The sequence below is a fragment of the Schistocerca cancellata genome, chromosome 2, assembly GCF_023864275.1.
Source record: "Schistocerca cancellata isolate TAMUIC-IGC-003103 chromosome 2, iqSchCanc2.1, whole genome shotgun sequence".
Lineage (NCBI taxonomy): Eukaryota > Metazoa > Arthropoda > Insecta > Orthoptera > Acrididae > Schistocerca > Schistocerca cancellata.
In genome coordinates, this window is record NC_064627.1 from 545,213,446 (window position 1) to 545,225,985 (window position 12,540).

At 37.9% G+C, this 12,540-nt stretch overlaps 1 protein-coding gene across 1 annotated transcript in view; it reads left to right on the forward strand.

Moving 5' to 3' along the window:
• The window catches only part of LOC126162120 (unconventional myosin-XV), a 504,442-nt gene that overhangs the window by 153,942 nt on the left and 337,960 nt on the right, over positions 1-12,540 (forward strand). The window contains exons 24-26 of the mRNA XM_049918408.1: positions 589-707; positions 6,591-6,773; positions 8,104-8,249. Of these exons, the coding sequence (XP_049774365.1) occupies positions 589-707; positions 6,591-6,773; positions 8,104-8,249 (448 nt within the window). The remainder of the gene's footprint in view (positions 1-588; positions 708-6,590; positions 6,774-8,103; positions 8,250-12,540) is intronic.

A 12,540-nucleotide genomic window follows, 5' to 3' on the forward strand; every position in this document is an offset into this window, starting at 1 on the left:
TCACCAGATTTCTTTCAGTGTAGATATCCTTATTATTTACGTTATTTTTAGCTCTCCTCATTGATCAATACTTGTACAAAATGGCATAATATATTCCAACTGAGGGCAAAGTAATGTTCTTCATGTAATTTGGCTTGAAAAGTGCATTGAATTGGTATTTTAATTTGTTTTATAAGTTATAATTTTTAAAATATATGTTGCATTGCATTTGTGTTTTATTTTTTTACAGTTGTTGTTGTTGTTGTTGTTGTTGTGGTCTTCAGTCCTGAGACTGGTTTGATGCAGCTCTCCATGCTTCTCTATCCTGTGCAAGCTTCTTCATCTCCCAGTACCTACTGCAACCTACATCCTTCTGAATCTGCTTAGTGTATTCATCTCTTGGTCTCCCTCTACGATTTTTACCCTCCACACTGCCCTCCAATACTAAATTTGTGATCCCTTGATGCCTCAGAACATGTCCTACCAACCGATCCCTTCTTCTGGTCAAGTTGTGGCACAAACTTCTCTTCTCCCCAATCCTATTCAATACTTCCTCATTAGTTATGTGATCTACCCATCTAATCTTCAGCATTATTATTTATGTTACAGATGCTGACTGCTGTCTCAAACAAAGAATATATGACAAAGTCAGAAGCATTATTGGAGGAGAACTTGGAGTCTGTTTCCCAGCGAGGAGAAAATACTCGAAAATACAGCCACAGTGCCAGGTGTGTCTTCTCTTGTTTGACTATCAGAGTGTTTAAACAACTGTACACATTATAAAAAGCTGTAAATCTTTAGATATAAGAAATCTTATCATAATTGAAAGACATGCCTGATGTCAATTTAATACTTAAGATTTCATTAAAATTTATGGGCTGACAGACCTTGGTCAGTACATAAAACTGTTCTCTAATGTTTTGTCTCTGCTTGCGGGAGATGTCTCTGGAGGAAAATGGTAACTGCATAAGCAGGGTGTATAAGAGCCGGGAGATCCGAGAAAAACCCGAGACTTTTTTCATCTGGGAGAAAACCGGGAAAAACCTGGAAATTTTTTCATCCAGGAGGAAACCGGGAAAAACCCAGGAATTTATTAGAATTCCGGGAATTTTTCGTTGTTTTAGTTTTCTTTTAAATTTTTGTAATTTTGACTGGTAAGAATCGATACTTTAACAAAGGATATTACTGTATCCTGCTACTGCAGAATAATACTGCAACAATAAAATGTGAACGAGAAAAAAAACTAAAATAAAACATAAATTGCAAAGGAAATGTGCCATATGCGACAACAAAACACAGTGCTCATACAAGCATTTGCCAACAGCAAAATGTGTCAAAGGCTTTAGGAAGACTATGCAGTGCTTCATAACAACAAATTGTCTCTGATGAGCATGACGTCACAAATGTTTACTAGATTCGTTTTAGCAGTTACGAGCGGGCTCATGCGCATGCGCAGTTGAGTGGCGTACGAGTGGTACCCTCTCCTGTTTTTGGCTACATAAATGTGGCTGTTGGCTGTGTAAGCAGTTGCAGCAAGCAGCTAGATAGCTAGATGCAACCGGGAAAAATTTTACTGACGCACCCAAGCTGCCCGGATCTATGAGGGCAGGGGCACGGGGAGGGGGGTGCAAATCCATATTATTGAGGAGAAAAAACCTTGTTACACAAAGTGCCTAGCATCCAGCGCACGTTGGTCTATCAATTATTCATATGATTTTGATGCCCATCCCTGTTAGTTTTTGAACACACTCTGGGTAGGTTGATTTCTGAATGAATCATAAGCCGCGCAGGGTAGCCGTGCGGTCTGAGGTGACCTGTCACAGTACACGCAGCTCCACCTGTTGGAGGTTTGAATCCTCTCTCGGGCATGGGTGTATGTGTTGTCCTTCACTTAAGTTAGTTTAAGTTAGATTAAGTAGTGTGTAAGCCTAGGGACCGATGACATCAGCAGTTTGGTCCCACAGTGTGTGTGTGTGTGTGTCTAAAAAACAAAGATGATGTAACTTACCAAACGAAAGTGCTGGCATGTTGATAAACACACAAACATACACACAAAATTCAAGCTTTTGCAACCCACGGTTGCTTCATCAGGAAGGAGGGAAGGAGAGGGAAAGATGGAAGGATGTGGGTTTTAAGGGAGAGGGTAAGGAGTCATTCCAATCCCGGGAGCGGAAAGACTTACCTTAGGGGGAAAAAGGACAGGTATACACTAGCACACACACACACATATCCGTCCGCACATACACAGACACAAGCAGACATTTGTAAAGGCAATGAGTTTGGGCAGAGATGTCAGTCGAGGCGGAAGTACAGAGGCAAAGATGTTGTTTAATGACAGGTGAGGTATGAGTGGCGGCAACTTGAAATTAGCGTAGGTTGAGGCCTGTTGGGTAATGAGAAGAGAGGATATACTGAAGGGCAAGTTCCCATCTCCGGAGTTCTGACAGGTTGGTGTTTGTGGGAAGTATCCAGATAACCCGGACGGTGTAACACTGTGCCAAGATGTGCTGGCTGTGCACCAAGGCATGTTTGGCCACAGGGTGATCCTCATTACCAACAAACACTGTCTGCCTGTGTCCATTCATGCGAATGGACAGTTTGTTGCTGGTCATTCCCACATAGAAAGCTTAACAGTGTAGGCAGGTCGAATCGGAAGTTGATTTTTGAATGTGTGCATTGTGTACGTGATGCGTCTGTCAGGGGAATCCTCGTAGCATGTAGAAATAAACTTTCCTGCAGGCAAAAGGGTACCACGCTATACAATCTGAGCGAAGTAAAGCCGAACGAGTGTACGCCAATCACTGTCTGATTATGTTGTTGTTTGGGTTTGCGAATGATCAGCATTGTTATAATTGCTAGGAAAATCCATAGGTTCAGACTACCAGAGTGGAAATAAACGACTCACAGGAATAACAGGTAAGAAAGATTGCGTATTATCTTCTTGGTGTATCCACAAAATGAAATTTTGACAGAAAATTTTTGGCCAGATCACTACACTAGCAAGGGCCAGTCATACAGTCCCTGTCTAGCAATCGCTTAAGTTCTATTCTGGAAGTAGTGCAGAAAATGGTTTGTACAAACATAACAACGCCTAACCTTATAATAATTGGGAAACTGGTGATTCTGGCAAGGTTAGTAAAGTTAACCGGCGAATAAGTTTTGACAAAGGCAGGAATAGTTCCAGAATTAGTCATGACATGATTGTTTGTTAGATCAAGGAAGGAGAAGAAATTGGGACATCACACAAATTAGGGAAGAATATGATGATTTCAAATTTATATAAAAATCTCATAACACTACTTTTTGATCTCATGCTCGAGGAACTGGAGCGTATGAATGAAATGTGAAACTATTTTCTAACATAAAGCTTTTTGATTGTCGTAGGCCTAATAGGCATTTTATGTTGGTCTCCCTGAATTATATTGTCATGTTATAAAAATGACCATTTGTGCCAAAACGCTCTCGTTTATTTGGTGTGTGTTACAATTTCTGCAGTGTTAGAAAGGCCTATTTTGTTTTACCTAGTACACAGTGACAAGATAGACATAATCAGATTGAGAAACTACACCAGTCTTGGGTACTATTTGTGTTAACAGCTTACGCAGTATTAGACAATGATATTTCGATTTTTCATCTACCAAAATGTTCGACAAACTTTGATGAGGCAATAGATCCTTTCATAGAAAGGAAAGCATGCCATGTAAAGCTGTTGCGAGATTAGAGAGAAAACAATGCGAGGAGCTAAAGATTGAAGAAATGTGTACTGTATTGCTTGTCTCTTGTCCTGTATTTAATTTAAATGTCACCCAAAACAGAAAATTATTAGCTAACAGGCAATAAAGAGTGCAAATTCTCTGAAGAGTTCTTGTTCTCCCAATTACATATAATCCCATCCAGTATTAATTGCAGCCCGCATCTCGTGGTCGTGCGGTAGCATCTCGCTTCCCACGCCCGGGTTCCCGGGTTCGATTCCCGGCGGGGTCAGGGATTTTCTCTGCCTCGTGATGGCTGGGTGTTGTGTGCTGTCCTTAGGTTAGTTAGGTTTAAGTAGTTCTAAGTTCTAGGGGACTGATGACCATAGATGTTAAGTCCCATAGTGCTCAGAGCCATTTTTATTAATTGCAATTTTTTTATGAGGGGCAGGATCTCAAACTGGGCGACTGGGAGCAGGAGAGGCACCACAGGACATTTTAATTTCCACTGTCCTGAATATAGTTTGATGGCATCCAATACAAAATATACACGTTTCAGTTCCACGGAGCAAAATACAGTGACGTGCAATAGAAGAAAGCTGTATGAAATGGGGTGGCACTGCACTCTGGCACTCTTAAGACCAAATAACATGTCTTACATTTCCTCGAACACATATGTTTTATGTATCAGACTCTTCATACAGCTGTGCACTACAAAATGAACATATTTTTGAAAATTCATTTTTTTTAAATTTTTGACTTCATATCTCAAACGCTCGAGGGAGGGGGCTGGGCGAGGAGGGTAGGGGAGGAAACATCGTAGATCCGAGGCTGATCTCATGCGTAGAGCAGTCTGAGTTATAATTGCGGAAGGCTAATATATGTTATTAGTTTCAAATTTTATTTTATTTCCACTTTTCTGACAGCCATGTATTAATCGCCTTGTAGAACAATGAAGTTATTTGTCGGTTTCCTAAAGAAATTTGGTTTTTATTAATTTTTTATGCAGAGACAATCAATAGGTTTGAAACAAAGTGTTTAGTTCCACACTATTGGCTAATTTCAACTGCTTGCTGCATTTCAAGTTTTCATCTTCCAGCATGTATGGCATTATACCATAATAAAGAATAAAAAATGATTTAATACAGTACTGGTATTCCAAGAAAATTTACATCCCGAAACCCACACTGAAAAGCTTAATATCAGGTCAAGGTATACTTCATTGTGAATCTGGACATACGAATGTTCTCTTTAAGTATGCACTTCTAATGTGCTATTTTAGTGTGGTTCACAAAATTCTGATGTTCTTGGAGTATCCTATAATGTCTTTTTTCTTTCATGACATAATGTAAGATCTTTTAATGTTTTACACGTATGAACATACGGGATTCCTGTGTCACAGCAGCTGCCAAAGCGCGGTGGCACGTGTTATCTGGCGCTCTCTGACGACTACAGAAACAAACCTATTTCTAACAGATCATGGGAAAATATTGTGAATAGTGGTTTGAAATGCATTGCTTTCAAAGTAAATTTCCTTTTATGCAAGTTGAACTATGTGCGAGAATGTACAATGTATTTCGTAAATCACAGAGCGTTTGATGATGAGCCATTTAGAAGTATTTTGAACTTAGAAGATCGGACTTTCATGTCGTTATTATGAGCAAATTGATGTAGTGCTACAGGAAGCTCTCTCCCCTCTGCGGTAGCTAATTTATTTGTGGAAACTTTGAGGACAAGTCACTGGACTCGGCTAGAAGTTTTACTGGCACATTTGTGTGATATATCCTAAAGTGTAACACGCACAAAAAATATCAACATTACATGTGAAAGCTTAGCTTCTCTTGCAGCTTATTAACCTTAGAGACCAATTGTATATATATGAAAGCTTTGCTTTTCTTGTAGCAACACTATGTATATTAATTTAAAACATTAACTTTTCCTATTTGTGTATCCGCGTTCCCTGTGGTCTGAATATTCGCTGTCATCAGTTGGTGGGATCACGTGACATGAGCTATGACTGGCTTACAAAAGCACATCGCAATCTTGATTACAATAGTTCGAAAGTAACATGCGGTGTTTGGTGGAATTTGAATTTATACTTTTGTAAATGAAAATATACAGTGTACATGTTGCTGCACATCAAAAATCTTTCCAAAAGGAAGTTTCTTCCATGAGTTTTGTTTTCTAAAGTGCCAGAAAATTCTATGCCCATGTATAAAAACATAACCATTCAAAGGATTGACAAGATTTACAGTTCCGAGGGAAAATATACTGTTTTCATCCAGGAGAAAGTGTATTTTTAACCGGGAAATCCGGGAATTTTTTTGTTCCTTGTCCACATGTACACCCTGATAAGGGCTTATGGAGCCAACTGTTCAATCATTCAATCATACTGTAATAAGTTTGCATACAGTGTGTGTGTGTGTGTATGTGTGTGTTGTGTGTGTGTGAGAGAGAGAGAGAGAGAGAGAGGGGGGGGGGGGGGAGGAGGATTGATCCTACTCACCAAAAAGAAACGGTGCTGAAAGGCATGTAAAAAAGACAATAAACCACTTAGCTTATGTGCAAAGCCATCCTTCAGAATTATTAAACATACACCTGCGAGTGCATGCAGGCACCTCCCTCTCCCTCCTCCCCCCCCCCCCCTCCCGCCCAACACACATACATGCACACAATTGCATACTGTGTTCTTTCTCTTTGTGTGTATGTGGGGAGGGGGGGGGGGGGCACCAATGCCCAAAGGCACATGCACTTACGTGTATTGATGAATAAGTTGACAAATTTAATTTTTATTATTGTTGAGATTTGCTACTATTTAATTTCAGGTAAATGTGCAACTTATAAAAAAAAATTACCCTGTTATTGGAAAAGTAAAGAAATGTTAATTTTCATTTATGAGTGTTGTTAATTGGTTTGCAGATCAGCAGAAATAAATGGTGGTCATGCAAGCTCTTCCGCAGCATTGGATCAGTTACCATCTGATTTGTTGGATGCCCCTCGTGACCGTGAAGAGTTGGCACTTGATTTTGACTACCATGATTTGGTGAGTCAGTCCCGTAGTGAGGATGACAAAGGGAGCTATGTACGTCCAGGCCATCCACGGTAAGTGGAATTCTAGACATAAATTTTCGATTCATAAGTGGTGGTCATACAGCACCAATATTTGTTTCAGTTACACATAAATACTTTGTAGATCTCAGAAGGAGTAGCAGCATTATAAAGAAATGTGTATTATTTTCCTAATAGGAACATTATATGGCTGCACAATTTATTATTTACAACTATTTTGACATGAGAGTCAGTGTCAACTGAAAATTTTTCTGTTTTTGTATTGTAATCCACATTATACAGGGTGGTCAGAAAAGGTCTGAAAATCTTGTAAGAGTGTTGCAGGGCAGGTTGTGCTGGGAATTATTTTTAAGAAAAAATTCGAAATATTGTGTTGTTTCTGAGTTAATTAGCTTTGAACTTAGCCAATCAAGCTGTTTCATGCACAAATTCAAGTGACCCGCCAGATACAATCAGCGTCAGGTGTTTTCATAGTCTAGACAATAGCACGCTAGACTGCTCAGCTTATGGATTGGGTTCAGTCCTTACGAATGTCTGATGTCCTATCATTGTATCTCTCTCTTGTTCAGTTTTAGGAAGCCAAACAAAGAATGTGTTCACCATTTCTGGGCAGCTGCTCGAAACTGCATGCACAATGGCCTGATTGAATAAATTCAGAGCTAATTAACTTGAAAACAGCACATCATATCAATTTTTTTTCTTTGTATTGCAACTATATGAAAGTCTTTTTAACAAAGCTGTACAGTTAACTTGTAAGTGCTTGCAGCTTCCCTAAACAAGGTAATGTTTGTGATTGTGGTACCCCTACAATCATACCAAGTAGCTTTTGTATTAGTTTGTCATGCCTTTGAAAGTTCAAGGAACAGACCACTGACTGTTATTATGTGAGGCGTAACATTTTATGTTTCATTGGAGTTACGAATAAGTTTTGACGGATGAATATTTGTGCCAGACCATGACTCAATCCCAAATCTCCCACTTATCATGAGCGGTGCCTTAACCATTGCACTTCACTGCTTGTGACAAGCAAGAGACCTGGGTCCGATTTCTGTTCTCCTGGTACAAATTTTCATCTTAAAATTAAAAAAAAAAAAAAAAAAGCACTCCATCTTCAGGCCACGAGTGGCCTACCAGGACTATCGGACCGCTGTGTCATCCTCAGAGGAGGATGTGGATAGGAGGGGTTGCAAAACATATTTATTTACCTTGGAGTCCAGCATTTCTAAGGTAACTTGCCTGATATCGTTTCATGTCGTTGGATTTAATTCATTTCATGTGAGGCATCTTGTTTGATATTAATGTTATTTACTTTGTTTATGTTGTGACAAGGTTGACTGAAAATATAAACATTTTGGTTTTGCAGGTTTATAAAGTCACACTATGCGGGTAAAAGGGCAGCACCAGGCAGCCATTCAAGTCGAGCGTACATTGAGACTCGCAACTCAGAGAAATCAGAGTATGGCGGCAAGTCATCTGCTTTGTCGGACACAAGTGAAGCACCTTCTCTTGGTAAGTCTTGAGTCATTGACTTCTGCAGCTTTTTGATTTGCAAAAACATTGAAATGTGACTTATTATGGTAACTGAAAATTTTATTTTGGTCATACAGTTGTAATCTAGAGACTTGATTCATGGTCTGCCACATCTTCCATTAATGTTTTGGAAATTATTGTAATGCCTTCCTTGGATTATTGCTACATTTATTCATGGCATTCATATATTTTTTTGTCTTGTTATCAGTAAAGGGACAACTGTTTCAGTTCATAATTGTAGTACTGATGACTTTTTTGTATCATTACTCACTGAAATCAAATGGAAAGTAGGAAAATACTGATAATGTATATGTTTCTTTGACCCACTTGGTTGTGTTATAGTAATTGTAACTCACTGAAATAGTTTAAAGGTATGAAAACCTGTTGATGAAAAGACGATCTACCTTGTTTACCCAATCCAGATGTGCTGATTTTTAGTTTTTGAGTTTTGAAAAATTGCTATATGGGTTTTTCAGGATGGTTCCTACTTACAGACCATAGTTGTCACCTTGAGCATTCCTTGCTGAATGTCAGTCTTTGTGTTCTGATTTTTTGTATTGTAATTGTTAATTTCAGTTTGGTGTTTTTGAAATCAGTTTGATGATTTTCAGATTTTACTTTTATAAAATTTGTGAGGCTCGGTGGAATAAAAGTAAATGTAATGGGTTTGCTGTCAGAGTACATTATTTTTTTTACATTGTGGTGTACATTTTTAAAATTAATTTTGGTATCAAAGTTGATTAATGTGGAAATCTCATATTCCAAACTCAAAAATAATTAATTGTCATTGGAACTAGTATGGCATCCTCAGATACTAACCTTTTCACTTATGACAGGAGTCATTAATCACTTAAATGGTTTAATTATTATGCTATTCTATTCAGTACCTATGTGGAATCTGACTTGCTTAAAGCCAACATCTTTGTGGAAATCTAATATCTTCATATGCAGACAATTTTAGGAGGGCACTCTTAATAGTTTGAAGAAGCTCTACAACCATTCAGTTTTCTTTCCACTGTGGTGTCCAAACAAACTCCATTTGTTCCCACCGAGCAAGATGGTGCATATAAAGACATTGATGTCATATTCGGAGAGGATGACATTTCAAATTCCTATCTGGCCATCCAGGTTTAGGTTTTCCATGGTTTCTTAAGGCAAATGCAAGGATATTTATCATGAACAGGACACAGCCAGTTTCCTTCTTCGATTCGGGCTTCTGCGTTATCTCTAATGGCATTGTTGTTAATGAGAGCTTAAATTGTAATCTCCTTTACTTTTCTTACCCTGTGATTCATGACTATCTGCATTCCTGCACCTCCTCTCATGTGATTTGTGTCTGGTACTGAGAATGTACAAAAAATTTTGATGTGTCCCTTACCATTGTCCAAAATTATACAAAGAGCAAATCAGTATTAAATAAATGAGGCAAAAGACATCTCTATGCAAACCCATATTATCTGTCAGTTCACCTGCTGATCCCTTACGATGTTCAGTACTCTTATGACACAACAGTTTTCAGTTATAATGAATCTAGTACAGTCATAATTTCCAAATCTCTCTTAAAAACAGTATTTATAACACATATATACCCACAAACATTTTCCATATGTGTGAAACCCTGAACAGTTATTTGATCATGAAACTTCCCTTGCCTCTCATTTGTGGTTACCCCCAGACTGTTCTTCATTTGTCTTTCACTTTGCCTTACCTAATATTTTTAATGCCCATTTCTCTCTGTTTGTATTTGCGTTTTACTTGTAACTAACAATTATCACTTCAGCTTTTAAGCACATACAATTATTTCCCTGTACTTGAGTTTTGGAATTGCATTGTTACAGTTTTCATTGTTATTTCATTACACAAAAGAAATATTTAGTTACATAAAGCTAAACCAAGAGAGGAGACACAGTGACTTAATACAATGGACATTTATGACAAAGGGGTCCAATTATCCATATGGCATTCCTGATGGTTTTGTTATATGGTTCCATTTAAATATACAGTCATAGACATAAACCCTTGCTGCTATAGAGCCAGTGCTAGAATCGTTCATTTAAGGCATCAATAAAACTGGCTGCCCCCTCAGTCTGCCCATTTGCATAATCTGGCAACACTGTAAGACTCAGAAGTTGTGGAGAAAGTGTTGCCTTTCGCATGTGCTGGTACAGGGATGTGTCTACTGGTGTCTAGTCGTAAACATCGAGCAACATAGATGCAAAGTAATAAGTTTGAGACCATTTTTTTAACCACATTTTGGCTATCTGCTAATGGTATCAGACTGATGGAACCTCAAAGGTAAGTTGCTTCACTTTCTCACCTGTCAGTAATAGCAAAAGCTTACAGAAACAATTCCACAAAACATTTAATAGCAGTTTGCACTTGAGAGTTTCCTTACCCTACAGCAGCCACAGGTTACTGGCCACATGCGCCACATAACTGTCTACCTGACTTTAGGCACCGACCAATCAAGTGAAATGGCTCTGAGCACTATGGGACTTAACAGCTATGGTCCTCAGTCCCCTCCAATCAGGTGAATACAGCACAGTGCACTTACTGCATGTTTATGCTCTTGCATTGGTAAGCATAAAATTGTTTATTATTATAGTTTGATTTTCTGCACAAAATGTCTGCGGATGAACACAGCGAACACCATGCAGTTGTAGAACAGTTATAAATTGCTATGAGTGTATTTATTAACTGTCATTTGCTTATTTGAAGTTCTAGTATTTGCCTTGCCATTACATATTGGATTTTGTGTACTTGAAACTTACTAATGTCCTTTAAGCATTATAAAATAGAGTTGAAAGTCAAGACGGTCTAACATTTGTGACATATTATTAACTTTGAGTTTAATAGAGGGGTAAAGGCAGTGGAGGCAGCTCAAAACATTTGTATTGTGTATGGGTTGAGTGCTTTTTGGCAGCTCACATCAGAAAAGGATTTTCTTGTATTAAGAAAGATCATTCTGGCATGGATGATTCACCATGTCTCAATAACTGACATATGTAATGAACTGTGACCATTTAACCTTTGTGCAACATTTGCACTCAGTAGGCAAGATTCAAAGCTACAAAAACTAAAGGGGTAACTATTATTATATTTTTGCTTAGATGTCATCAGTTTGCTTTTTGAGCATTCCTATGCAATATTGTCAATGGGGGTGGTGTGCGCTGAACGTTCAGATAGCCAAAGTGCTGAATATTACAGTTTTCAATAAAAATAATACATCAAGGGACAAGCATGTCTCGATAACACTCACAACTGGTAATATTTTAAATTAAAACAATGACTATTAAATATTGAAATCACAGCTGGTAATTGTTTAAATTGAAAGGATGGACATTGAAATAATATCAACTTATATTACTATAAGCAAAATTTTAAAGAAAATAACTAGTTTCTGGCCTCAAACTCGCCCTTGGCGCGTCAGTAGATCACCTTTGCAATGTCAGTAGAATTGAAATTCCGTTCTTCTCTCCTGGGAAACAAATTTTTTAGCTTACCCTCGAAGAAACATTCCTTCTTTCTGAATTCTCCTTGAAATAATTCCAAGAAGAGAGAATTTCTTTTCTCCAGTAGAATTTCAAGAGTAGTCTTTGATTGCTTTCAGTGGTGAAAATGATCTTTCTACTGAAGATGTACTGAAAGGAATTGTATACAGAAATGACACTAACATATTAAACTGCAGAAAACTTTTATTTTGGATTAAACTAGTGCTCAGTAGTTTTGCAAGTCAACTCACGGTTTTATTCCTAAACTGTTCTGTACTGTACACTACAATCAGCTCATTTCTCACCCAAATGGCATCAAAGAACTTTCCATATGCATCTAAGAGACTTTGGGAGTTGCTTTTGGGAAACTGATTGGAATATTGTACATAGTTTGCATGTGACAATAAATTTAATAATTTCAGTATAGCATAATCTTGAAGTCTTCGAATCAAACATTACATGAAACACCATTTCATGGAAAACTTATTCACAGTCATCATGTAGAGCATCTATGGAGCAGTTATTTTCTTGGATTTTCTATTCACATTACAAAACATGACTTGCTTGGTTCTGAAAGAATGCATCAGTGAAGGTAAATATTTTGTCAAGTGTGTTCAACAGAAAAACAAATTTGAAATCTAAGAACGCTAAAAAGCCATTAATTGGTGCTAAAATATCTTAAATCAATTTCTGAGTGTGTTCTAGCATAGCACTAAACATATTACAAAGTTCAGTTCCGTTCCTGCACACAGTCTTTAACAATCTTGGTGAGTAATTCT